This window comes from Mustela nivalis, assembly GCF_964662115.1.
Source record: "Mustela nivalis genome assembly, chromosome: 8".
Lineage (NCBI taxonomy): Eukaryota > Metazoa > Chordata > Mammalia > Carnivora > Mustelidae > Mustela > Mustela nivalis.
Genome location: NC_139027.1, coordinates 104,652,633 through 104,679,043, shown reverse-complemented (window position 1 = coordinate 104,679,043; position 26,411 = coordinate 104,652,633). Strand labels below are relative to the sequence as shown.

Below are 26,411 nucleotides of genomic sequence, written 5' to 3'. Positions count from 1 at the left end.
CAAGCAGTGGGAGAGGCTTTCAAACCATAACATACTTTTGTATATAGTTTCTTGAGATCTAGAAGGTAGAATGATCAGCTGAGCCATAAATCAATCATGGGAATTACTTGGTATTCTTTTAATAGTGTCTTAAGGCAAAAAGCTGATGGTCCACTATAATGTTAAGTAACACTATGTTTGGAGCTGGGCATCAGAACACTTACCTTTTTCTTGCCATTCCTTAGCTCTCTGGCCTCCTTTGTCTCATCTGTAAAATCAAGTGATCCAGCCCGGTGGTGATGGCTAAGCTGCTTTCAGCCCCATAGTGCTAGGAAAACATTGGACATCTGCTTAGGCCAGGGTGAAGGTAGGGAAAGAAGCATCATTAGTTTAATAAGTTACTACCATGCCCCAATTTGTTCTTAAAAATAATATATTCCATTGGTATCTGTTGACCCATTCCTAAAAAGAAATACAATCCTGGTTTTGAAAATTTCTTCCGGGCACCTGGCTGGCTCAGATGGTTAAGCATCTGCTTTTGGCTCAGGTCATGATCCTAGGGTCCTGGGATGGAGTTCCGCATCGGGCACCCTGCTCAGTGGGGTCTGCTTCTCCCTCTCCCTCTGCTGCTTCCCCTGCTTATGCTCCTCATCATCTACCTGGGACCTCTGTGTTTAGGGTTTCTTTCAGTTTCATATCTTCCTTCTAACTCTGCCCTACTGTCATATTCCTTGCCATTTAAAAGCATACCTTATTGTACTAGTGTTGTATGGTGACAGTGGTGACATTGATGGTGAACAGAACATCACACAGACTTGTGGAACCGCTCCGTTATATACCTGAAACTAATGTAACATTGTGTGTCAACTACACTTCAATTTTAAGAAGAGGAAACATTTTTAACTAAAAAAAACAAGAGAAAAAGAGAAAGAGAGAACCATCCTTGACATTCCCAGTAGTTTACCCTATCATCATTTCTATCTTATTGCTTAGGCCAATAAAATACCCTTCAGTTAATCATTTGTGTGAATAAACATCCCTCTGCCGCTTATCTCAAAACCTTCAGCTGTTTATCTGTGCTTCTCCTCTAACACTCAGAGCAGTTTTCTTGCAATTGTCAAGTAATTTACCGTAGTTATACTGTTTCTTTCGCAGTTATCCTAATATCAGTATTATATAGAAATATTGTCTGCCTACACTTATCTGTTTGGCAAACAGAAGTATGCTCTGTATCTCAAATTACTCTCACCGTGGAAAAAAGAAAGACACATTCTGAAGCTAGCTAGACCTTTTTTAAAGTGCTTTGTGATTTTACTAGGCAAATTAATGACTGAAAGAAATACATTTTCAACATTTTATCCTCTTCTGGTTTGTCTTTCTTCAGGAAAATTACTTAAATATACTAGCCATAGTTAGACATACTTGGTTTCAATTCCCTATTAAGGCAAATATTTGGATTTTTTTCATGAATAGCAAGTATAATTTATTTAAGCCTTTATCATTTTATGAATTATATAAAAAATATTATTCTCTTTCATTCATGAAGAGAAAGAGAATTAAGTCACATAGTTGAAAAGTGAAGGTAATGCACTCCACTGATACAGATATCAGACCAGGCATGTGGGGCGTGTTACTCCAGGAGGCGGGGCAAAATTCTCAGACATGGTCTCCATGGTGCCCAGCATATGGGATGTGGAGAACAGCTCCAGCACCTGGGAACAATAGAGAATGCAAATAACTCCCTCTAACACATGGGAGTTTGAACCAGATTATCACAGTATATAAACCATTCTGGGAGTAAATCACAAAACATTGTCTATGAGTCTTAACCCTCTCAAGACTCCCGGATACCTTTTAATGATTTACTTCTGTGGTGTATTAAGGGATACTCTAGTGACAACTTAAGAGCCCTAATGTGGCTGCCAAGGTGGCCTGGTAATTTTTAAGAAGTGAAGAGTTATGTCCTAGAGGGCATGTTTAAAAGTCATGAACTCAAATATCATTTAAGAGCCAGGTGGTGGCCCATGAGTGACAGTTACAGTAGAGATAAGGGAAAGCATGTCACATCCTTAAAGGAACAGTCTCTGCTCATCGGTGGTCCCCAGTTCAGAATGTGGGCTCAGACTTATCTTGTCTCACCTGTCAGGAGAAGCTGGGAGTTCTGATTCTTGTGTGAACTCTCCAGAGTCTTAAATATTGGAAAATTTAAATCAGTTTAAAAAACACTGTGCTGGCTAAAATAAGTAGACCTGTGTGTTCCCAGTTCTTGAATTCTGAAGAATTAAAAAAGGTATTAGTGTACTTGAACTTTAGCTGGATATGGGCCCCAAGGCCTGCAGCTCTGGCTCTAAAGTTTTGTATAGGAAAAACCTACCTTTCAGGACGGATTTGCCATCTCCCACCCTTCCCTCTCACTTCCCTGTCAGGGCAAGGGTTTGCATATACTTTAGAAATCCCATTGAGATTTTCAGGGCAATCTCATACCTCTCACCCTTTGTTTTCTTTCCCAGTAAAATGGAGATTTGTAGGGTTTAGGCCTTGAGGATGGAGGATACACATTTGTACAGCACATTGTTCTTCTTTCCATGTTGATGTATTAGTCAGTGTAGGCCAGGACATGTTGCATAACAAACACTGAATATTCAGTGGCTCCACATAACAAAACTGTATCTGTCGATCTTATAGTATGTCTAACCCTAGTAAGCAAGTGGATATAGTCAACACGATTTCTCGGTGACAGACCAACAAATGGTCTACATTGAGATGCTGTCATCTCATATGGCTTCTAGGGACCCTGTAGCTTAGGAAGAGAGCAATGACAGGTGCACTTCAGCTTTGTCCAGAAATGGTGTGCATTACTTCTTCTTATGGCCTTTTGACTAAAACAGGCCATGGAGTTCCAACTGAACTGCGTGGGAGGCCGGGGAATATGAGGTAGTGCATGAAATCTTGGCTAAGTATTACTATCTCTATGATAATGTTTTCCTCACTGTCAAACTCAAGGTTGGGGCTCCTGTGAGTAAGCAGCTATAGGTCGTTTCTCCCCCAAATCCTTCACAGATACCAGTCAGTCTCCATAGGCATGATGCTGAAGTTATCAGAAACATCTTCTAGCTTATGTCTCATGAATAAAGGTTGGAGCTTGGGAACACTAGCATTTTTTAATCCAAATGTTTAAAGAATCCCCCTATCCAGGACTGCTGGTCTTCTGTTATCATATCATAACCATAGCATGGGAGAAAGCAGAAAAACAAACTTACTGAAGGCCTTGGCCAGAACATGAATTCCCCCAAATAATCCTCAAACACAGAGCTCAACCCAAAATTGTAGGGAAGGATAAGGAAGTACTTTCTAGTTAACTTCTCCCCTGAATAGTTCTATTTCTCAATTCCACATTGGTTGACCAAAGTATAAACCTCTTATTAATGCTACTGTAGTGTATTATGGCTGCATATAAAAGTTTGCACTATGAAACAGTTTTAACTAATCTGAGCAGAAAGTTCTCTAATATGCATGCTTGAGCAGATTTATATGTTTGGGAATCAGCTTTGCTGGAAAAAAATAAATAGAATGACTTTTTAACTCTCATGTATCACTTAGTGATAAACAACTCAAAATCCAACTCTAACCAGCTCAAGCAAGAAAAGGAACTAATTTGCTTTGGCAGTTGGTAAGTTCAGGAGAGGGACTGGCTCCACTTACAGCTTGATGCAAAACTCAAACTATGCAACTGGTACCCACACTTTCTCTTTCGCTGTTCTGTTATTATCCATGCTGGCTTCATTTTGAGCCACTACCTATTGGCCCCTTCACTTTCAGCTGTATCAGGATGGAAGCTCCAGCTTCAACACTCCTCAGGTACAAGTTTAGGAAGAAATTATGAGAATCCTAAATCCTGAGATTTACTCTGGTTGAACTGTTTAGGTCACATGCCTGTCCCTGAAACTACCACTCTGGTTTGAGAAGTAATGATTGGTTTGTACCAAATGAGAAAAGTAGAGGCTATTGCCGGGGGGGGGGTGGGGGGAGAAAGGAAGAGATAGCAGGGCATCAATACATATCTACTACCCCATATAAAGTAGAGAATGAAGATACCTAGATATTTTTTAATCATTTAACACTATTATATATTTAAATTTTATTTACTTATTTTTTTAAAGATTTTTTTTTTTAAGATTTTATTTATTTATTTGACAGAGAGAAATCACAAGTAGATGGAGAGGCAGGCAGAGAGAGAGAGAGTGGGAAGCAGGCTCCCTCCCGAGCAGAGAGCCCGATGCGGGACTCGATCCCAGGACCCTGAGATCATGACCTGAGCCGAAGGCAGCGGCTTAACCCACTGAGCCACCCAGGCGCCCCTAAATTTTATTTACTTATTTTTAATAGGCTTTATTATTATAGCAGTTTTTCGAGTAATAGAGAAATTGAGTAGAAGGCAGAGAAGTTTCCCATATGCCCGCTGTCCCCATTCATATAATGCCCTCCTTATTATCAACATCCCCCACCATAGTGATATATTTATAACAGCTGGTAAACCTACACTGACACATCATTACCACCCAAAGTCTATAGTTTACATTAGGGTTCACTCTTGGTATTGTACCTTTTATGGGTTTGGACAAATTTATCTACACGTGTGTGTATCCTACAGAGTAGTTTCACTGCCCTAAAAATCCTTTGTCTCTACTTACTCATCCTTCCCTCCTAGTAATCCCTGGCAACCACTGATCTTTTTACTGTCTCCATAATTTTGCCTTTCCCAGAATGCCATATATGTGGAATCATACAGTATTAGCCTTTTCAGATTGGTGTCTCTCTCTTAGTAAATGCAGTTAACTTTCCTCCATGTCTTTTCATGGCTTAGTATTTCATTTCTTTTTAGTGCTGAATAATATTCCATTGTCTGGATATACCACAATTTATCCATTCACCTACTGAAGGACATCTTATTTGCTTCTAAGTTTTGTTAATTATAGCTAGTGTTACTATAAATATCCATGTTTTCCAATGGTCATAGATTTTCAACTTTTTTGGATAAATACCAATGAGCACAACTGCTGTATCATATGGTAAGTGTATATTTAGTTTTGTAAGAAACAACCAAACTGTCTTTCAAAATATCTATACCATTTTGAATTCCCACCAGCAATGAATGGGAGTTCTTCTTGCCCTATGCACTTGTCAACATGTGGTTGTCAGAGTTCCAGATTTTGGCCCTTTTAATAGATGTGTGGTGGTACCTCATTTTAATTTTAATTTTCCATGATAATATATGACGTGAAACATCTTCTCATGTGCTTATTTGCCATCTGTATATCTTCTTTGGTGAGGTGTCCATTAAGGTCTTTGGCCTATTCTTTTTAAGTGGATTGTTTTCTTATTATTGAGTTTCAAGTTCTTTGTATAACAGTTCTTTGTTATTTTGGATAACAGAACTTTATCAGATATTTCATTTGTAAATATATTCTCCCAGTCTGTGTTTTTTCTTGTTATTCTTTTAATGATGTCTTTTGCAGAGTAGGAAGTTTTAATTGTAATGAAATCTAGCTCTTCATGCCTTTTTCAATGGATTTTGCCCTTGGTGTTCTATTTAAAAACTCACCTCCAAACCCAAAGTCACCTAGGTATTCTCCTGTGTTATTTTCTGGGTGTTTTATAGTTTTGCATTTTGCATGTAGGTCTATGATTCTATCCATTTATTGATTTAGAACTGTGATTCATTTTGAGTTAATTTTTATGAAGGGGGTAAGGTCTATGTCTAGATTCATTTTTTTTTTTTTTTTACATGTAGATTCCCAGTTGCTGCACCACCATTTGTTGAAAAGACTGTCTTTTCTCCATTGCATTGACTTTGCTCCTTTGTCAAAGATCAGCTGACTATATTTATGTAGGCCTATTTCCAGGCTCTCTATTCTATTTTACCATATTGTATTTTTATATCTACCAATTATCATGGTCTTTTCTTACACCTGCTGACTTGGCATACTATATTCAGAAACCTAGTAGTCAAAAAATTCTGCTGACGTACTTTAACCCTTACAGTATATTTTGATCTATAATTCTAGGTCTCAGAAGTCAATACAGAAGTACTTCTTACTGAAGCCACTATTTTATTTTTAACACGGTGCTGTTTATACATCTGGCAGCCTGCAGATAGCTAGAAACAATTTGGATGTCCTTGAAATGAAAAATAATCACATGGTTATAATCTCTGGATTTCTTTTTGGATTTATCCAAGTCAAGAAGGTTGAGACAGAAATAATTATTTTTCAAATTTCTTTCCCCAAACTTTGTTTCTTTTCTTTGGCTTATTTTACAGGTATATATCCATTAACAGATGTGTTCCTTTTGATAATTTTCCCTCATTTACTGGAAATTTAACATTTACTTTGTTGGAAAAACATACTCTATTAATTACCTTGTAATACTGAACTTTATCTTCAGTATAAACTCTATATGAGTACATATATTTAACTTAAAAAAGAAACTTAGTGAGCTATTAGGATTCTATAAGATTTGATAGTGGAGAAAACTTAAATATTGCTTATTGTGCTCATTGTTTTTAGCATATTATAGAAGGCATTTGTTTGGGAGGCGTCAAAGTGATAATATAAAATATACAGAGCAATAGGAGCCAGATGTCTCGAAGGCAAAATAAAATGAATAGGGGAAAAAAGACTTTATTTAAACTTGCAAATATGTCTTGACTTAGTGTTTTTCACTGTATGTTTTTAGAACACTAATCTGTAAGGGTTACTTGATCGAACAAGTTGAGAAAAATGCTGCTTTCTATATTTTCTTCTTGGAATTTAAAAGTCAACATTATCATACTAAGTTTTTTAAAAAAGTCTTGCAGTTAAAAAAAAAAAAAGTAACCCTGTTCAACTCTAACATGAGATTTCTCAAACTTACTTTGACTATGGTATTCTGTTTGCATGAACAGCTGTTAACATCCTGTAGAATCACATGACAGTGTTGTATCCAGGTAAATATCCCTTCCACAAAATTCAAGCTTTTTCCAGTTTAATCAGTAGGAAAGGGGACTTTCCATGTACAATTATTGATTGAATAATAGAGAAGAGGAGAGGAAAGGAGAAGAGAAGAGGAAAGTATAAGGCTCCTGGAAATGGCAGCATGAGTACTTTCAAAGCCCTTACATGAATCAATGTTCATTATCATAAATCATAAATCCAGTAGCCACCAAGAGAGAATTTCTTTTGTTTTATTTTAAAATTTGCAATGAAAACCATAATTAAATAATTCCTTTAGTAATGTACTCATGCAAAGTAAAATAGTCTTCAGAATTAACCTTTTCTAACATGTAATTTTCACAGTTAATGCCTGACAAAGCAGAATATGAAAAGAAAAAACAAACTTCACTGACATTCCTTGTAATCTACCTACTGGAGTTTATTCAATGTGGTAGGAACTACTGAGTAATTTAGCTAATTTCTCAGAAGAACTGAATGTAGAAATCTTACCTTATAAGTTCGTTTTTTTGGTCACTATATACTAACAACCAGTGATTTTGATATTGCTTTCAAGTATTGTCATCTTAACTATAATCTATGTGCTCTTAGTTTAAACATAATATCCTCTGGGGCATGTAGGCGATTCAGTCTGTTAAGCGACTGACTCTTGATTTTGGCTCAGGTCATGATCTCAGGGTAGTGAGACTGAGCCCTGCATTGGGCTCCATGCTCAGCATAGAGTCTTGTGTGGGATTTTCTCTCTCCCTCTCCCTTTATCCTTCTCCTCACTTGTGCACTCTCTCTAAATATATAAATAAATATCTTAAAAAATTAAAAAATAATATCCTTTTTTCATAAATGCATGGGAGCTCCAAATTAATTTTATAGTTGAATCTGAAAAGTGATTCTGCTAAAAAAAAAAGTTACTGGCAACTTTGCTGAAATTGATGGAGTGTACGTTTTCAGTCAGCAAACCATCAAAGCAACACACAAAGTCTGAGGACGTAAGATAGAATCCCAGGAAGAACACTTCATTAGGGGACATTGTAACTGTAAGAAAAGCCATTTTGGGGCACCTGGGTGGCTCAGTGGATTAAGCCTCTGCCTTCCACTCAGGTCATGATCTCAGGGTCCTGGGATCCAGCCCCGCATCGGGCTCTCTGCTCAGCAGGGAGCCTGCTTCTTTCTCTCTCTCTGCCTGTGTCTCTGCCTACTTGTGATCTCTGTCTGTCAAATAAATAAATAAATAAATAATCTTAAAAAAGAAAAGGAGAAAAGCCATTTTAAGCTTACAAAGCATTCAAATTAAAAAATAAAAACAGCAGGGGCGCCTGGGTGGCTCAGTGGGTTAAAGCCTCTGCCTTTGGCTTGGATAGTGATCCCAGGGTCCTGGGATCGAGCCCCAGGGGTCTTGGGGGGTCTCTGCTCCGTGGGGAGCCTGCTTCCTCCTCTCTCTGCCTGCCTCTCTGCCTACTTGTGATCTCTGTCTGTCATAAATAAATAAAATCTTTAAAAAAAATAAGGACAGCTTCTTCATATTACATTATGATGAAAGATAGCTAATAATATTCTGATACCAATGAATGGAGAAGTACCAAAATCAGAACCGCAAGGCTACTTTTCAAAATGGTGTTAGTCGAAAAGAAAAGAAACTCACTCAACAATTTCAAAAAGCCAAATACGATGGAGCACAGAAAGAAATAGCCATCACCAATTACTGAAACCACTGCACTGTTTGGGCTTAGTTCATTCCAGCATCGCATTTCTTCAGTAAGCCATCAACTGTATAGTATTTGTTCATGTCATTTTAAAGAACATCGTGTTTTTAAGAGTGGCATACTATGCCCTTGCATGGCCAAAGCAGAATAGCCTTCTTCATTTTTAAAATACGCTTTCTAAAAAAAGTAATAAAATAAAATATGTTCGCAGTAGCCCTTTGTTTTAGTATATGTGCAATTTCAAGATTACTGTGGTCGCTTAGGAATATTTCTTAGGAAAATTGTCAAAGATTTTTCCTCAATTTTCTTTTTTTTTTTTAAATTCTCTATTCAAGACAAAGGAAGGAAAATACAGTCTAGGATCTAGAGAGCCCAAGAATTCTCATAGATGTAGTTGTTCTGTAGAAGAGCAGCATTCCATGCGAAATTATAAAATCCAGCAATATCAGTAATTGCAATAAAGAAACCTGATCTGCTCAATGAACCCAAAATGAGCTGCACTGATTTGACCTAAGCCACACAAGGCCCACACTTCAGTTCCTTGGGCCTTCACAGAAGAGCCCCTTTCTAAAACTCCCCTCCCCTTCCCTATTCCCCCCAGCTTCCTCCCCACCCCCATCCTTGTTTCTCTCTGCCCTTAAGAGACTAGCCCAGGGAATGGTATACCCTATTCTAACTGGACTCATGCCTTGACAACACTTTATGAACATGCAACTGAATAATTTCACTCTCCCACCTGGTTCTCAGAATAACTTTGAGAACATAAGGCCCTCGAAATCCCATTGATGTTTCTCTGGAATCTCAACTAATCAAAAAAGATACAGCTAAATGTGATTTTACTTGTGACACATTTCGGATATTTATAAACCTTGGGCACTGGTCCCACATGTGGGGATCATTAATATACTCTTTCTGGAGATGTTTGGCAATGCTACTCTAACCGCTAATGTTTGGGTACAATTGACATCACCCCTCCCTCTAAAAGAGATACTCGGTTTCATAAAATTCAAAACATTTGCAGATCCCAGATAGTATCCACTTTGGGTGAATGCTGTGTACTTGGCTCTTCTTTAGCTTAAAAAACCACACTGAATTCTAGCAAAACAACAAAGTGAGAGAAACATCAGATCTTTTCTCATTATTTTAAGTACAACTCTGGCACCATCTAGATTTTGAAATATGTTCCAAAGGCCTTCTCTTTCTCTCTCTCTCTGTCTCTCTCTCTTTTCTCTCATATGCCAGGTAGAGTTATATTTAGTTGGCTTTCTTTATGATCGTATATTTTAGAAGAATTTGAAGATTAAGTGTCCCAATCTTTATATGAGAACACAGACAAGCTCTGAAGGTGATTTCCTCAAACTGAGAAGAATAAACTGTAACTTGCCATGAAAGGATAGGAATGTCTTGGAGGATTTTTGGCTCCGTCAATCCCTAAAGAATCTCCTGGTTTAAATTTCTATCATTTCAGCTTCAGGATAGCCCAGACCATAACAGTGCTTGGACTTTATTGCATCAGTCCTAATACTTTTTTTGTTTTTCTTCCAAAAAGGCAAACTCTGTGTCAGTGTCTTGAGGTGTGGATTGAACCTACCAGGGACCATTCTCAGTATGCTTGAAAACTGAAAATAAAATGAATTTTCTAACTGGAAAATCCAGTTATCTGGCATGAGCAAATGGCTATGTTTTAGATTCTTTTGCTGGTCTCTTCATTTTCTTCTAAGTTAGCAAAGTTTATGTATGAAATTAGACTCGACTTCTATTTTTTTTTTTTAATACTGAGCTCCGGAGTCTAAGTTCTGAATTGTTCTTCTCCTCTCTAGAGTTTTCTTTTAACTTCTAACTTTCTCTCTGTTCTTAGGCACATGTTTTTCAATATCCTTGGATACAAGCTTGGACTTAATTTTACCATTCTCTGTATTCATCTGAAAAACATAGGTACCTGCTCTCCCTCAGTGCACAATCAGGATTGTGGTGGATTGAAGAACTAGTGATCAGTAGCATTTCATTTTAATGCAGAAAGGTTTTTTTTTTACCCTTTTCTTTTAAAGTTTGCTTGTAAAGTTCTTAAAATAAGAATGTACATTCTTATTTGAGCTTATGATTTATACTCAATCTACTTCCAAAAGGCATTTGGAACTGGCTTATAATTTAAAGCACAAGTATATATAATAACATCATTAAAATAGAACTACAAAGTTAAAAGTCATGCATGGGAAGGGGGGGGGGAGGTAAAAATAGACCAACAGAATAAGTAAGGTCCTAGAGATGAAAAGGAGATCCTACATAGATCCCTACTGCAACCAAATCAGAAAGGAGATTGGGGTGGGGGGAGGGGAAACACACTGGTTTATCAGGAAAGGCAATTTTGTCCTACAACTGAATTATAAAAGACATTTAAAACGGTTTTAAAAGTAGGATAGACTTTGAAATTATTTGCACATCTGTGTAACCAGCACCCAGAACAAAAGCTAGAATGGCTTAGCATCCCCAAACATCTGGGTCCCCTTCCAGTCATGACTCCCTCCTCCCCCAAAATGCCCTCTTCTTAAAATATAAATTTTATCTTTTTATTTAGTATATTTTAAAATACATGTTGCAATAATTTACTCCATCTTCATGTTTAAAGTAATAATCCTGTAAACTCATGGTTTCATCCATCCGTTTATTCACTTAACGATCCAACCAAAAAATCTTGAACTTTGGCCATACAGATAACAACCATGATGTTTACAATGTTTGGGGCTTTAAATGGATGTTTATTCTATTTTTAACTTGTATACATTCACTTCTTTTTCTCTTTCTTTCATTTTTTCTTTACGGTGCATGGTTACATGAATTTTGACATAGGCAAGATTAATGTATCCCTTCCCTCAAGTTGGAGTCCAACAATTCCATCACCCCCGATTGACCTTTGCTGTCACACTCTTCCCAGTGCTGCTCTGGCAACCCCCGAAAGAACATAACAATTTGCGTTTGAGCTAATAACGAGGAAGCTTTTTGCGTTCTTCATTTTCAGCTACACATTTTCCATTTTCCCTTCTTCTATCTTTACATTCCCACCACATTAAAGCTATTTCATTTTTTGATTGCAAACAGACAGGCTCTGGCCATATGAAAGATATTTTTCTGGTGGTCAAAACTCACAGTGTTCCTCCAGACTACCTAACCTTGTTTTCTGCACCTTGTTTTGTTTTGTTTTCTTCTCAGGATGGATCATTTATGCTATAGAACACAGATACATTGACCTTTGGATGAGGATCACTCTGAATCTTCCTCTGTGACTGTAACATTTCCCAAAATGGAATGGGAAAGGAATACTTAGGGCTGAAGTAGGAGCAACTGACAGATGTGCCCTGAAATGCAAAAATACCCCTTTGTGTTTTTAAGGATTTCTCTAAGAAAATGTTTATTTCTCTCCATTTAACCCACCCTTAGTAATTTCCACAGGTTATCTTTTGAATGGGAACATCTTTACCACATTATAGTAAACACTGGCAATAGTGAAAGAGGTGGTATGTTGGAAGGGAATTTGTCAGCTTAAATTATTTTATGCATAGCAGTTGGCAAATTGTTTCTGTGATTTCAATGGAATTCTGGCTTCTGTCTTTGAAGAGAAGCAGTAAATCTGCCTTATATAAGGAAAGTGAGTCTGAATGGTCAAATGTGCTTTATCAACAACTTTCTTAATCTTTTATTTAGTATGTCATATTACAAATGCAAAGTATGTTCTACAGAGAAAAGCAAGAAACTATAACCAAAGAAAAGAGCACTGAAAACACCTTGCTCCTGTGTCCCCATCAGCATCCACTCTTTTTCTTATTAACTTTTCATAATGGAAAATTTCAAATGTATACCAAAGCAGAGAAAGTAGTATAGTGAACCCAATGCACCCCATCACCTTCTATAACAATCAGCAACTCACTTCCACTCCTAGTTCACCTCTACTCCCCACTCCTCTCCTCACACTGGATTATTTTCAAGCAAATCCCACATATTACATGACTTCATCCATAATTTTAGTGTGTATGTACTTCTAAAAGATAAAAAACTTTAAAAATACTATAATGCTATGATCACAGATGAAAAGCATTAAAAATTATTTTATATTATTATATATTCTGCCAGTACAAATCCCCTAAGTTTTCCTTCCTCCTTCCCTCCCTCATCTTTCTTTCTTTCTTTTCTTTCCTTCTTTCCTTTCTCCCTTCCTCTTTCTTCCTTTCTTTTCTTCCTTTTCTTTCTTCCTTCCTTTCTTCCTTTCTTTTTTTCTTTTCCTTCCTTTCTTTTTTATAAATGGTTAGGAAAACAACAATTTGTAATATCTTGGGGCACTTCCTTTTCAACTTTCTCCTTTTTCTTTTCTTTGTGTCTGTGCATGCCTATGTGTGAGTTCATGTTTATGTGTTTCCTTCTAGACTTCCTGTCACATGTGAACCCATATAACCATAAAATATGAATATAGACTCCTATTCATAAATAAGCTTGTACCTTGCAATCCTTTTGTATAACATCTTCCTACAATAATACCTGGAAGTCCCCATCATTGTTTTTTCCTCATGGCCATTTAGAATCCCATAGGATAGCTATTATTCATTTTATCATTTCCTTTTCATTGTTCATTATGACCTATCCTGCCCTGAATACAAGTAACATTTGAATTATTACTGATGGTAAGTTTACAGCTACACTTAGATATTAACAACTGCTTGATGAGCAGAGCACTGAGCAATATAGCTTCTCTCTCTAAGGAATATATCTTTAGGCAAATTTGCTTTACTTTCAGTTAATAGAAGATGCTCGAACCACATGCATGTCACTTTGCAGTTTACCTGACATCAAGTTACATTGCCATGAAAGTAGCCACCGTTCGTGTTAAATGTGAGATCCAAGTTAGATAAATGAGTGCATAATTGCAGTTAAATAAGAAAGACACTACATTCAAATGACCATGTCCCGAGCTCTCAGATCCTGGTAATCAGCAACATTTGGCCTTGTGTACATTTCTGAAAGTGTGCATGGGAAAGACTCATTTAAACTTTGGAGCCAGATAAACAAAGCATGAATCCTCATGCTAGTATTTACTGCTGGGTGACTTAGTATATATTAATATCCTGAAGCCTGAAGTTTCTTCACCTGCTTACGGGAGATAATGCTAATGCCTAATCATGGGGTGAGTGTGAGGACTGAATGTGATAATGATGCAATAAAGGGCTTTTCACAGTGCCTTGCACTTGGTAAACAAGGGCTCAATAAATTGTAGTGACTTCCGGTTATAGTTAAGAGACCAAATAAATGCCAGACACCAAAGAATGCACACAGGGAGAGTCCATTTCTATATAGTATAACAACGGGAAAACTGCTCTGTACCATTAGACGTCAAGATGAAGGTTATCTTCAGGAGGGTAGTGCCTAGAAGAAGGCACAGGGGCTTCTAGAGTACTAATAATGTTCTTTTCCTGAGTTGCACAGGTGTGTTCAGGTTCTTAAAATTCATTGAACTATACACTCTTGCATATGCACCCTTTTATATGTATTTTATACTTTGGTGAAAAATCAAAATTAAAAAAGAAACAGAACAAAAACAAAATAACATCAATCTGATTCCTGGCAGTAAGACACCTGGGTTTAGCTACCTAGTGGATATATAGATAATTAGATAGAGAGACAGACAGACATAACGCTAGTCATGGTTTTCCATTTGAATTGCTGCTTTCCTGCTACATTTTAGGAAACTTTATTTGGAGGTAATGTTGATTCAGGTCAGTCATCAAATATATTTTGAATTGGTTTTATTACACCCATCTTCATATTTTTGAGGGAATTTGTCCGATTGTTCGGTGTTGGGGGAAGGGGGGAGATGGTGGTGGCGGTGCATATTGCAGCAGCATCTTGTCCGCCTGGACCAGAACCACAGCACTGCGGGCTTTGAAATGAGTAATGGGAAACCTGAGGAGCCCTGAGGATGTGTGGGTCCATCCAGCAGCAAGCTAAACTTATCAACTTGTCCTGAGGAGTAATTCTTTTTTCACAGTACCTCCAGGAAGTAACAGTGAATTCATGACCAAAGAGTTATCTCCTTTCTTTGGGTGGTGACATTTCGAATGCTCAGAAGAACATTTGAAGTTGGAGAAAATAAACCCCAGAAATAGGTATTTGATTTAGTTGTTCTCAAACAATCACACTCATTTTGTCAAGCAGAATGAAGTTAGCGAGACTCCGAATTTCATGTGGTGGAGCCTGCTGTTCCGTGCAGCTTTAGCTGCCCAATTGAGGGGAGCCCTCGGGATGTGTTTGTGGAATCTGCGCTAAAGGAAAATTTCAGTCCCCACTGTTGTTAGTCCTTTTGTTTCATAATCACACCGTGCACACGTGTGTGTGTGTGTGTGTGTGTGTGTGAGTGTGAAAGAGAGAGAGAGAGAGAAGCCTTAAAGGTAAATTTATGATAATCCTCCTTTTGAAGTCCAATGTATACAATATAGTAGGATAGATTTCATAAAAGTCACCTACTACAGACGTTGTAACAACAAAAAAATTGTTTAAGCAGATGGGTCTTAATCAGTATTTTCTAATGTGAATACGGATATGAAAAATATAATTATAAGGATGTTAGACCCTCTTTTTTGCTGTCACAGCACACAGCTGGAAATTGCTTATTATTAGCTTGCAAATCCTACAGGAAAATACAGAATTATTTTTAGTACTCTGCAAATTTATAGTGGTAATTATGGGTATTCGCATCACTTCCGGAATATGAGAGTCCTATATCTTTATTCTTCAGGTTTAGCATCCTTGACAGTGATTTCTATGATCACTGGAAATCAAAAGTGCTTTCCTGGTTATGCTATGCATGACAATAGTCTTTTTGTAATGTAAATTATTTGGAGACTCTCTTGCCATAAATTTGTTGTTGTTGTTTTGTTTTGTTGTTTTGTGATCTTGATAAAAGATGAAGTAATAAAAAAATCACCTTGTATTCCCAACACCAAATCCCCCAACCTCCCTGCAACTGAATTCAAACATTTGGCCTCCTTCCTTTGACAACTGGGAGCAATGCCCCTGGTTCTATTAGAAGACCAATCCCTCCCTTGTGCTCTGGATCCCACCTGTTCTTTACCCGAGAACTTCACTCTCTCTACCACACTCCTCTCCCTGGTATCATCTCTGTCTGCCCCCATCAGTCTCTACACACATCTGCACAGCCCTGATCTTGAGAAAATTAGTGGCCTCATTCACTGCAAAAATGCTTAGAGAATTAGCCACGTTAGTCATTTCTATTGCTTATCTTCCTTCCCTCCTTAACCAACTCCTATGGCTTCCAAATTAATCAGTCTAATAAATGGCACCCCCATCTACCATTTCCTTAGGCCAAGAACCCTGGAGTCATTTCATAAATTCCGTAAATTCAGTCTCACAAGTTTCCTTATAAACTCAGTGCTCACAGTGTATTGGGAATCAAGCCACTCTTTGTCCTGTCCACTGGGCTCCCAGTCCCACCCGTCCACAGACATCATTGTCACTAAAACCTTCTTGCTGCATCAACTGAATCAATTATTTGTCCCTTTCTTATTTGAACTCTCTTGTTGAAACTTCTATTTTTCTGAAGGCTTCTGTGACAGCACATCCTCAAGTTATGTTAATACAGAGAACTTTACAAAAAATAGTGTTAACTAGGTAACTGGAAGGGATATACAGAATTGTACATCCTTATATAAAGAACATAAATTATGTGACTGAAGTGTGTGAAAGAGATCTTTAAGGTGTTCTGGAGGTAGAGCCTGCAGGAAACAGCCACCACCTTGAGGGAGGAGGTTGGAATTCCAATTTAGATACTGAGAAGAAGGGTCCCAAGGAGCTGAAACCCCGACCTCGGAGGTGGGAAGGGGTAAGGGCAATTGGGGGAAATCCTATGTTGAAGCTGTGACCCAGACCCCTGAGGAGGTTGTGCTGGTGTGCGCTTGGTGCTGGCGTTGGAGTTGCCCAGTGGAATGCTCTGAGACTTGTTCTGTGAATAACCCCCTAGGTGCAAAGCCCAGCAGAGAGCTGGGGCAGAGAGGGAACGCTGGCTCTTAGCCCCAAGTCAAAAAGCAGGGTATACAAGGGTGAGCTTAAAGATGAGATCAGGGGCACCTGGGTGGCTCAGTGGGTTAAAGCCTCCGCCTTCGGCTCGGGTCGTGGTCCCAGTGTCCTGGGATCGAGCCCCGCATCAGGCTCTCTGCTCCGCGGGGAGCCTGCTTCCTCTTTTCTCTCTGCCTACTTGTGATCTCTGTCTGTCAAATAAAAAAATAAAATCTTAAAAAAAAAAAGAGATGAAATCAATAGTAGATAACTGGTATAATCTCTACTCTCCCTTGTTGCTCCTTTTCATTCTCTTTTCCTGGCTCTGCATCAACCTCCCTGAAATTGAAATGTTGGCGTGCCCTGGGTCTTCATGCTGGACCCTCTCTCTCCTTATGTGGTCTTCTCTAGCCCCATGGCTTTCCAAGCAGATATACACTATGCTTCCCAAATTTGTATCTCCAATCCTGACCTCTCCCCTAGGCCCAGAGTCAAGTAGCAAATTGATATTTAATAGGCATGTGAAGCCCGTGTTGAAAACAGTGCTTTTGACTTGTCACTCATCTTCAGCCTGACTCTGGTGCCCTCTTCTCATTAAATGTCACATCCTATATAATTTTGTTAAGCCAAAATCTCAAAGTCATTTCATAAACTCAAGATTCTAATTATTCTTATAAACAATGTGATAAATTATTCTTAGTAAATGCTATCTCCCAAATATATCTGGAACCCAGTCATTTTTATTACCTTCATTACGCAATTATAAAGATTATTTATTTATTTCTCTATTAGTGAGAGAGAGAGAGAGCAAGTGTGCACAAGCAGAGATGAGGAGCAGAGGGAGAGAGCAGGGAGTCTGATGTGGGGCTCTATCCCAGGACCCAGGGATCATGACCTGAGCTGAAGGCAGATGCTTAACAACTGAGCCACCCAGGCACCCCAGGTATCTCTACAAGTAAACTATATCCTTACCCCAGATGGGACTCGAACCCACAATCCCTGGCTTAGGAAGCCAGTGCCTTATCCATTAGGCCACTGGGGCTTCACTCATTATGCAATTATAATACAAGTCATTCCCTTTATTGACATAGTGCAGGTGACTGTGAACTTGTCTCCCCGCTTCTTCACTTGTGACCCCGTAATCCATTTGCCACATGGTGTTTTGGGGAGAGTCAGGCAGACCCTGTTGCTAGCCAACACAAAGTCTTCTATTAGATATTGCTTGAATGCAAAGTTCTGTGCACATTAAGCAGGCCCTACAACAGGCCCTTTCTGTAAAGGGCAGATGAGAAATAGCTTAGGCTCTGTGGGCCTGTCACATGTTGGCATTAATGTGGAGCATGAAATCATCCATAGTATCTGGCTTGGTGAAATGTAACAGGAAGGCCACTGGGGGCAGTGGAAGGTTTCAGAGAAAGGCAAAGGTATTTGGAATGCAGAGGCCTGTGTGACCACTCCACCCACTCTGCCCTAAGAATGCCTTGGGGAGTTGCCTTCCCCAAGCTTTCTTAGCCCAAACAGAGATACTTGCATTGTCCCTTAGGCTATATTTAGCACTGCTAATAGACCATGAAGATTAGCATATCAACAGATCTGCCTAGTTCCAGTAAGACCCATTGTAACACACCTTGCGCTTGGGCTGTAGGGATAAGGATTTGTGATTATCCTGATGGACCAATAAAAGCAGGAGCAAAGGGTCTTCCTCTCTGAGTGTGGACCCCCTTACCTTCTCCTCTCTTTCGCAGCAAAATTTGGAGTAATCTTTTATCCGTGGGTAAGGGACTGCTGGAACCACCTGCTCTACTACTGTGGCATGAAAGCAGCCATTTATGTAAATAAATGGGCAAGGTCTGGTTCAGTAACACTTTATTTACAAAAATAAACAATGGACGAGTTTGCTCACCTCTGCTCCGTATCATCAGGTTACTTTAAACCTAACTTTTGCCCTGTCTCAGTCTACATGGCATTCTTTGTAACCTCAAGTACTTCATAGTTCTTGTTCCTTCTATCTGGAATTCCCTACCTTCAGCTCTGTCCCTGGCCAGCTTCTACCACTCAAATGTCATCTCCTTGACCACCATTGGCACACTCCCCTCCGCTGTTACCTCGCTTAGTGTATTTCAGAGCATTTATCACTGTAAGACATTTTTTATTTGTTCACATGCGTATCATCTACTTCCTCAACCAGAATAAGAGAAAAGGTGTTTGAAATCCTATTATGAAATCCTACCCATTAAACCTATTATGAAATCCATAATCCTACCATTAGTTGTTCAATAGATGTGCATTGTGTGAATTAACTAAAACCCAGGATTTTGGTTTTTCTATTTATTTTTTAAGGATGTTATTTATTTATTTGAGAGAGAGTATGAGCAGGGGTGGGGAAGGAGCAGAGGGAGAGGGAGAAGCAAATTCCTGCCCAGCAGGAAGCCTGATTTGGAGCTTGGTCCCAGGATCCCCGGGATCATGACCAGAGTCGAAGGCAGAGGCTCAGCTGATGAAGCCACCCAGGCCCCTATTAGTCTCTTTATTTTTTCTTCTTTGTCAATACAAAATAAATCCCGATTTGATTTGACATCATGGTTGGTCACGGATCTTCCACCTTGCTTCATTTACCTAGACTTGGTCAGTTAACCAACCAGTCCTGTAATCAGGTGAGAAGTCACCAGTTGCTTGCTCTGCAAATAAACTCAGCTAGACCCTGAGAGGCATGGCATGAGTGCTTGATATCCATACACCTTGCCCTCCAGAAACTGGACATTTTCCTTGACCTCATGAGAGTAAACCGAATTTGGACGTATATACAAAATTGAGAGTGTTTGCTTTTAAAGATTCAGATCACGTAAACACATCCAAGCTCATGTATCCCTGATAAGAGAGACGCAGTTATTCCCAGGGTGGAATTAGATGATTTCCAAAGTCCTTCTGCATGACTCCGTCTACCTGCTGGATGCCTCCTCCTCATGCATCTTTTGGAGCAAAAATATCGTGCTGTAAGCTGGAGACTCTTCTCACTGTCTGTTTAGATGGGAGCCGTTACACCTTGTCGCAGTGTGGAGAAGGGGCTGGGAGAGAAGGTTCAAGTCTCATCACCTCAGGGACGAAGATCTGTTCTGACATTGTGTTTAGTACTAAACTATTGTAATCAAGTTTTGTCAAGGTTGAGAGATGTTTGTTACCTACAGAAAACATCTCCTGGAGTTCTGACTGCTGAAAACAGCCTCCCGCTTTGCCTGACTTTTGCCTGTAATCTTATAAAATCACCTCAGAAGCCACACTGGCGAAGTGAATGGGACGTTAAAGAAAAAAAAAAAAAGTCATTTTTGGAAGAGAGAGAAGGGAAGAAAAAAGAAAAATAACTATAGCATACTCTACCAGTTCCTATCAATCCTGTTCAAAAAAAACCCTCTCTAAATATCTGTATCTCTTCCAAGCATGGAAAGGTGCCAGTGACCTCCTCTTCCTGATTCCTGTCCCTAGTTGAAGGTCCCACTCCCGTTCAATGATACGTTCCCCCCCTGGATGACAATGCAGAATTCTATGATCCCTTTCCCTCCTTGTTATCCCTACAACCTCTTCCCTCAGAAGCCCTCTGAACAAAAGACAGCTTCAAGTAATATAAATAACAGAAAATATAGGAAGTATGTTTAATGGGCAGTTTAAGTATCAAAGCTAATGTTCCTCAAGTCTCCGTTTTCATCAGGAGTGTCCGCATCATCACAAAACTCCTCGGTGGAGAACGTGGGAAACACAGTCTGTTCTGTTTGCTGCAGAGTGGCTCAGGTTTGGAGCTCAGGAACCCTTGTGTTTTGTAATATCCCACTTAGTCCTTCATGGCTCTGGCTTTCTTGAGAAAAACCCTCTGTACTTCTCCCCAGATTCAGGTTTCTGAGCCCACAGGGTTCTGAGAAGAGTCTGTTGGCAGCTCTCAAGCTTTGGGCATTTTGTCATCATCCCCCTACACACTTGTGGAAGACACTTCCTCAGCAACTCTGGTTTTTAAACAGCTAATTAAATTTTAAGGGTCAGGAGCAATTTTCTATCTGGGTATTACCTTAAGGATTCTCTCAAACTACTCCAAAGATGGTTGCCCCATGGAAGTGTTCCTCTACAGTTCTCTGAAGCTACTTCATTAGTGTCACCTGGAATACATTAAAAAAAATTCAGCTTTGGAAATCTTACTGGCGGGGGGCGGGTTTCCTTCTCAATCCAAGTTTCTAGGGATGGGGATCAGGCTCTGCTATATGTGTATTTTTAGAATGTTCCACCATCTATTCTTACTCAAGCTAAAGTTTGAGAACCCTGTCCTCTTCTGTACATCATTGAGGTCACAGAAAGAAAGCAAATCATAGAGCTGGCTTTGCCAAAATAGTGCCCGCTTACTACTCAAGGTATTTGAGATATTCCAGACTAGCTCTTATAAAACAATTCTGCACTTTTTTTTCCCGTGTCTTTTAGAACAAAATAAAAGTTTGATCTCAAACCAGTGATCTCCCTGATGCTATAGTTAAGGATGAGGCTGAAGAAAGATAAGTGAGCAAAAAAAGAAAAATTAAGTGAATGTTTAAAGAAAAGTCCTAAACAAATCGAAATAAAGAGAATTTGAACAGACAAATGGATTCTGCTGTTGTATTCAAATCCTGGTTCAGCCACAAACTGCCCGAGTCACATCCGACTTGTTTCTGCATGTATGGTTGTGTGGGCTGTGCACAGAGGGTGTGTTGTACCCATGCTGGGTACAACAGGATGTTGCTCTCCCTTCCTGTAGGTGGGAGTAGTTTCCTGGAAGTGCTCTCAGGAGCGCTGTGATGTTACTGCCTTCAGTGTTTGCTTCCACTTTCCTCCTCATCCTACTTTCCTTGGGGCAGTATTTTTCCCTCCTATGCAACCATTCTCCCTAGGTCTACCGCCTGCCTGAGCCTGTGGATGTAGCATCCTCCTTTCCATAATCCTGTCACTCGACTGAAAAGAATAACAATTTCTAGGGATTTCTTTAGCAGAGGCACGGCCTGGTGCCACAATGGCCAAGTTGGAGCTTGCTAATCTGATGCAAAGGATGCTGATAGACCAGTGTCAAGGGCACACTGCCACAATCTCATATGGGGGGGGGGGCACAGTGGGTGCAGCTGACACTCTCAGGGCCTGTCTTCTGCACTTGACCTCCTCATGAGCTCCAGCAGATTTTCAGCCTCTGCTGCCTATATCCCTGTGCCCGAGGTGTCTTTGTCTCAACTGCAGGAAACCTCATGTTGATGCCGTGTCTCCCCTTTATTTATTTAATCAAAGCAAGAATTTGGGGGTGAGATTCTAACTCAAGTAAAAGGGGAGAGTATCTTTTAGTATAGAGAAGGCAATGCTCAGGGGAGATTGGAGGGGTTTTTTGTTTGTTTTGTTTTTAATTCCAGTATAGTTAACATACAATGTTATATTAATTAAAGTATGCAATGTAGTGATTAAACACTTCTATACATTACTCAGTGCTCAACATGGTAAGTGTACTCTTAATCCCCTTTACCTATTTTGCCCAACCTCCACCCACCTTCCCTCTGGCAACAGAGGGAAGCTTTTTGTATTCTCTTAGTTAACCCTTCAACTGTGGCCCCCATATGGTTGTGAACTGGATCTCACTTATGACACTTCCCTACCAATAACCCTAAAAAACCCTGGTTCATCATCTACTTGATTTGTTAATCTAGCTAAATCAATGGGCCCCAGATTTCAATTAGCATCAAAATGCCCTATAAGGATTAATAAATCACAGATTACTAGTCCGTTCCATCCCCCCTCCCCCAAACTATTAGATCTGGAGTGGGAACTTAGAATTTGCATTTCTAGGAAGTTCCCAACTGATGTTAATGCTGTTGGTCCAGGGACCTCACTGAGAACTGTTCATTTAGGTTTGCTTTCCCTGTAACCTCTTGAAATATAGAGCCAGGCATTTGCCACTAAAATAAAGTATTAATTGATTTTTCTTTCAAAATTGTATCTATTGATTTTGATTAGGTAATACATTTATGTGGCTTAAAAGTCAAAGTCTATAAAGCAATAGTTGGATTCTTCCTTAGCATGATAAAGTACAAGGATCTCAACACAGAAGTCAGCATTATGTTTAACAGGGAAACACTGGAAATGTTTCCATGAGAGGAATAAAACAAAGGTGTTCACTATGTCTACTGTAACTGACTGTTATTCTGGGAGGTATTCTAGATATCATTGTGTACCTAGAAATTCCAAAAGTATATATATATATATATATATACACATATATATATATATATATACATATATATATACAAACTCTAGTATAATAAGAGTGTTCAGTAACATAGCTGTGTACAGTATTTTATGTGGAAAAATACCAGTAAGCTTATTGTATATAAGCAATAAGCAAGGAGGTTAGATAATGGAAACAGAAGTTTTATATTTTGAAAAATATATAATATGCTAAAGAATAAACTATATTTTAAAAATATCTGCAAGATCTACATAGAAAAAAAAAAAACCTTAAAATATCCTGAAGGCACCAAGAAAGACTTGAACTAATAGTAACAGAAGCTTTTGTAATGGAAGAAGATACAGTGTTCTTGAAAGATGAGGGTCAACTTCATAAAAAAAAGTTGATTGTCTTTAAAAAAAGAAATAAACTCAATGAGAATACTGAATAAAATATGAACTTTTTTTTTTTAGCCTAAAGATGGTTTCTAGAGTACGCATGAAAAAATAAACCAACAGGTTTAACCAGGAAAATTCTACAAGAGTAATGAGGAAGAGCTAACAACAACGTCATAAAGCATACTGCAAAGCCTTAATAATTTAAACATTATGGTATTGGGTCATGAGTAGACACAGTAGTAGCTTCCAATACAAATAAATGTTTAATATATTATAAAGTTGGCTTTTAATTCTTGGTAAAGGGTTAGATTCCTCCAATATGGAACCTATGGTCATTTGTATTATTAACATTGTTACTTTTGGGCATTGCTTCACATTCACCAGCAACCAATGTTTATTAAGAACTCACTACATGCTAAATAGTATGCCCAGCATTTCCACAGATGTTGACTTGTTTAGTGTAAACAATAATTTATAAGGAAAAAATTTTTATCTTCATTTTTAATCTGAAGGAAACAGAGGCCTAGAGAGATAAAGTATCTTGCCTATAGGAGCATAATAGTTAGAGGCACAGTCTGAATTAGAATTCGGCTTTCAACTCCCTCTCTGGGGCTTTTTCTGTGCACCAAACTTCAAATCTTATTAAGGAATATTTGTGATCATTTCTTATGTGTATTTTCTATTCATTATCTTAATTTAATGTAGTTCATCATTTTTTAGGGTAGTCAACATGAGTTTCTAATTAGCAACTTTAAACATGAGTTGATTTTTTAAAAAAAAAGATTTGTAACTTTTCTTTTATAGGAAATTGCCCTTTTTTAGCTCAAACTATCAAGATAGTAGAGGATTGATTTCTGGTCAAAGTTAGTAACTGAGAGGTTTTGAACCCTATCTTGATGGTACCTTATGCTAATGAGCCCTACCTAGATGGCCTCAGGCAGGGAGAAATGCTGCCACCAGCATGGGACATGGTGTGTCCAGGTCTGGGGACATCTAGGCAAAGTGATAGCGGGAATCTCAGGTCCTCCCATTCCCAGGGCCTCTCCCGCACCTTACAGAAGTGTGAACGGGCAACAAGTCTCCTCTCTTCCCTGGAGATCTGCTTTCCAACAACACAGGGTGTGTCCAAGCCACTCTCCACTGATTTGAGAGCTAGTGCAACACCTTTAAAGATCCCGGAAACCTGAAAGGCCACTTCAGTTCCTGAGCATTCAGGGGCCTCTTACTGCCTCTCTGACCCAGGAAACCATAATAACAAAGTCACTGTGGCTCACGATGATTCTGAGCCATTCACAGGTGACTTGGAACTCAACTCCGAATTCTGGGGAATGCCAGTAGTATGTTTTCGCTAAAACAAGTACCATTCACCTGTTGAGAAAATTCATGATTTGCCAGTGATTTATGACTTTTATTTTTTTCCTCTTTAACCAGGATGCAGCCCTTGTTTCATTAGTTTTATTATGTTTTTAATTACCTCAGGGACCTATTTGGTGCCTAATTATCTGTATGACAGGAAATTAAACTAAGCTATTTGTCTGTAGGCACTGTGCAAGCTTACTTTCCCCTCTTCTCTCTCCTGGCCTTTTTTTTTTTTTTTTAAATAATGCTAACATGAATTGCAAATCTAGACCAAAATGGGTTCAGTGTGGCACTTTAGACTAGCGCTGTGTTATAAAACATTTGATGAACATTTGAAAGAACACTCAAGTTTTGGTCCATTGATTGTCAATTGTCAAATGTCTATTGAGTCATCAGAATTGTCCTGGTGGGCACTCTACCACTGTGGTCAGGGTTAACTCAAATTAAAACCTCAAGTCTGGGGGTGCCTGGGTGGCTCAGTCAGTTAAGCATTGGCCTTTAGCTCAGGTCATGATCCTGGGGTCCTGGGATCAAGCCCTGCATTGGGCTCCCTGCTTAGCGGGGAGCCTGCTTCTCCCTCTGCCTCCACTGATCCCCCTGCTCATGCTCTCTCTCGCTCACCCTCTCCCTCAAATAAATAAATAAAACCTTAAAAAAAAAAAAAAACCCTCAAGTCTGACTTCTGAAGATTCAATCCTGGCATTGCTACTTAGTTGCTATGAACCGCCTGGTTGGTCACTACACCTTCCACTCCTTTAGTGTTCTTATCTGTAAAATGGGGATTATAAGAAGACCTGGGAGAGGGCTGAAGACCAACTGACATAATACGAATAAGTACGTGGAGAGCACTTCATAAACAATCACTGTGCTTATTAAGAGAGAGCCAAGATTTGCAGAAGATCAACATTTTTATTTATAGCCAGCTATTGTCTATTTTGGGGAAGAGATGAGCATTTCAAGGAGTTGCTTATTTCTGCGGACATTGAACAAAGCAGAGGCAGAGTGGGCCCTGAGTCTGAAGCAGGAAAACCTGCCATGCCCAGTGTCAGGGCCATGAGCTCTCATCATGTTCAGACTCCTTGGACTAGCTCACAGGTGCTCATTTAAAGCTGACAATCACGAAAGATTCCATTCTTTCCCCTTGTTTGACTTTCCACTAACTCTTGGAGAAGCAATCAGTAATGAATTCTACAGGTAGCATGACACCCTCCCGGAAAATTATGAAAGGGGGAGAAGGAATGAAATAAAAACTCCCCAATTCCCTGAAGTTTTATTTCTTTTTCCATGGCAAAGGGGAGAGCATTCTTTGTTTAGAGCGCTTGTCTGAATTGTCTTCCTTACTCGACAGCTCAGGAATGAAGTCTACTGGGATAACGGGGGAGTGTTGAAAACATCCAAAGGATACTAACAGGCCTAGGTTCATTTTTCAAAGCTTCCCTTTCGCGTCAGCCTTTGTCAAAAGGATCTGAGCTTTTACCAGTAAGAGGCGAGTATTAAATTGGTGCGCTTCAATCTCCATAGTTCAGAAGAAAACTTGTGCCTCCCCCCGCCACCACCCCGAGCTAAATCTACAAATCTGAGTGACATATCTACAAGGAGATACTGCAGCAGCAAGAGAGACACAGAAACACACACAATCCAGCCCAGGCCGCGATGATAATTGCAGTGTGGCGGTCCCTGGTATCCTCAGAGTAATTACTCTGACATTCTTTATCAT

At 39.2% G+C, this 26,411-nt stretch overlaps 1 protein-coding gene across 3 annotated transcripts in view; it reads left to right on the top strand.

The window, feature by feature from the left end:
* The window catches only part of MACROD2 (mono-ADP ribosylhydrolase 2), a 1,944,634-nt gene that overhangs the window by 1,526,990 nt on the left and 391,233 nt on the right, over positions 1-26,411 (top strand). Inside the window, exon 9 of one of the 3 annotated variants that reach the window (XM_082743702.1) lies at positions 10,218-10,265. The exons of the other annotated variants lie outside the window; for them this stretch is intronic. Coding sequence (XP_082599828.1) covers positions 10,218-10,241 — 24 coding nt within the window. The 3' untranslated portion in view covers positions 10,242-10,265. Of the gene's footprint in view, positions 1-10,217; positions 10,266-26,411 lie in introns of those variants that run through there. 3 annotated transcript variants of the gene reach the window in all.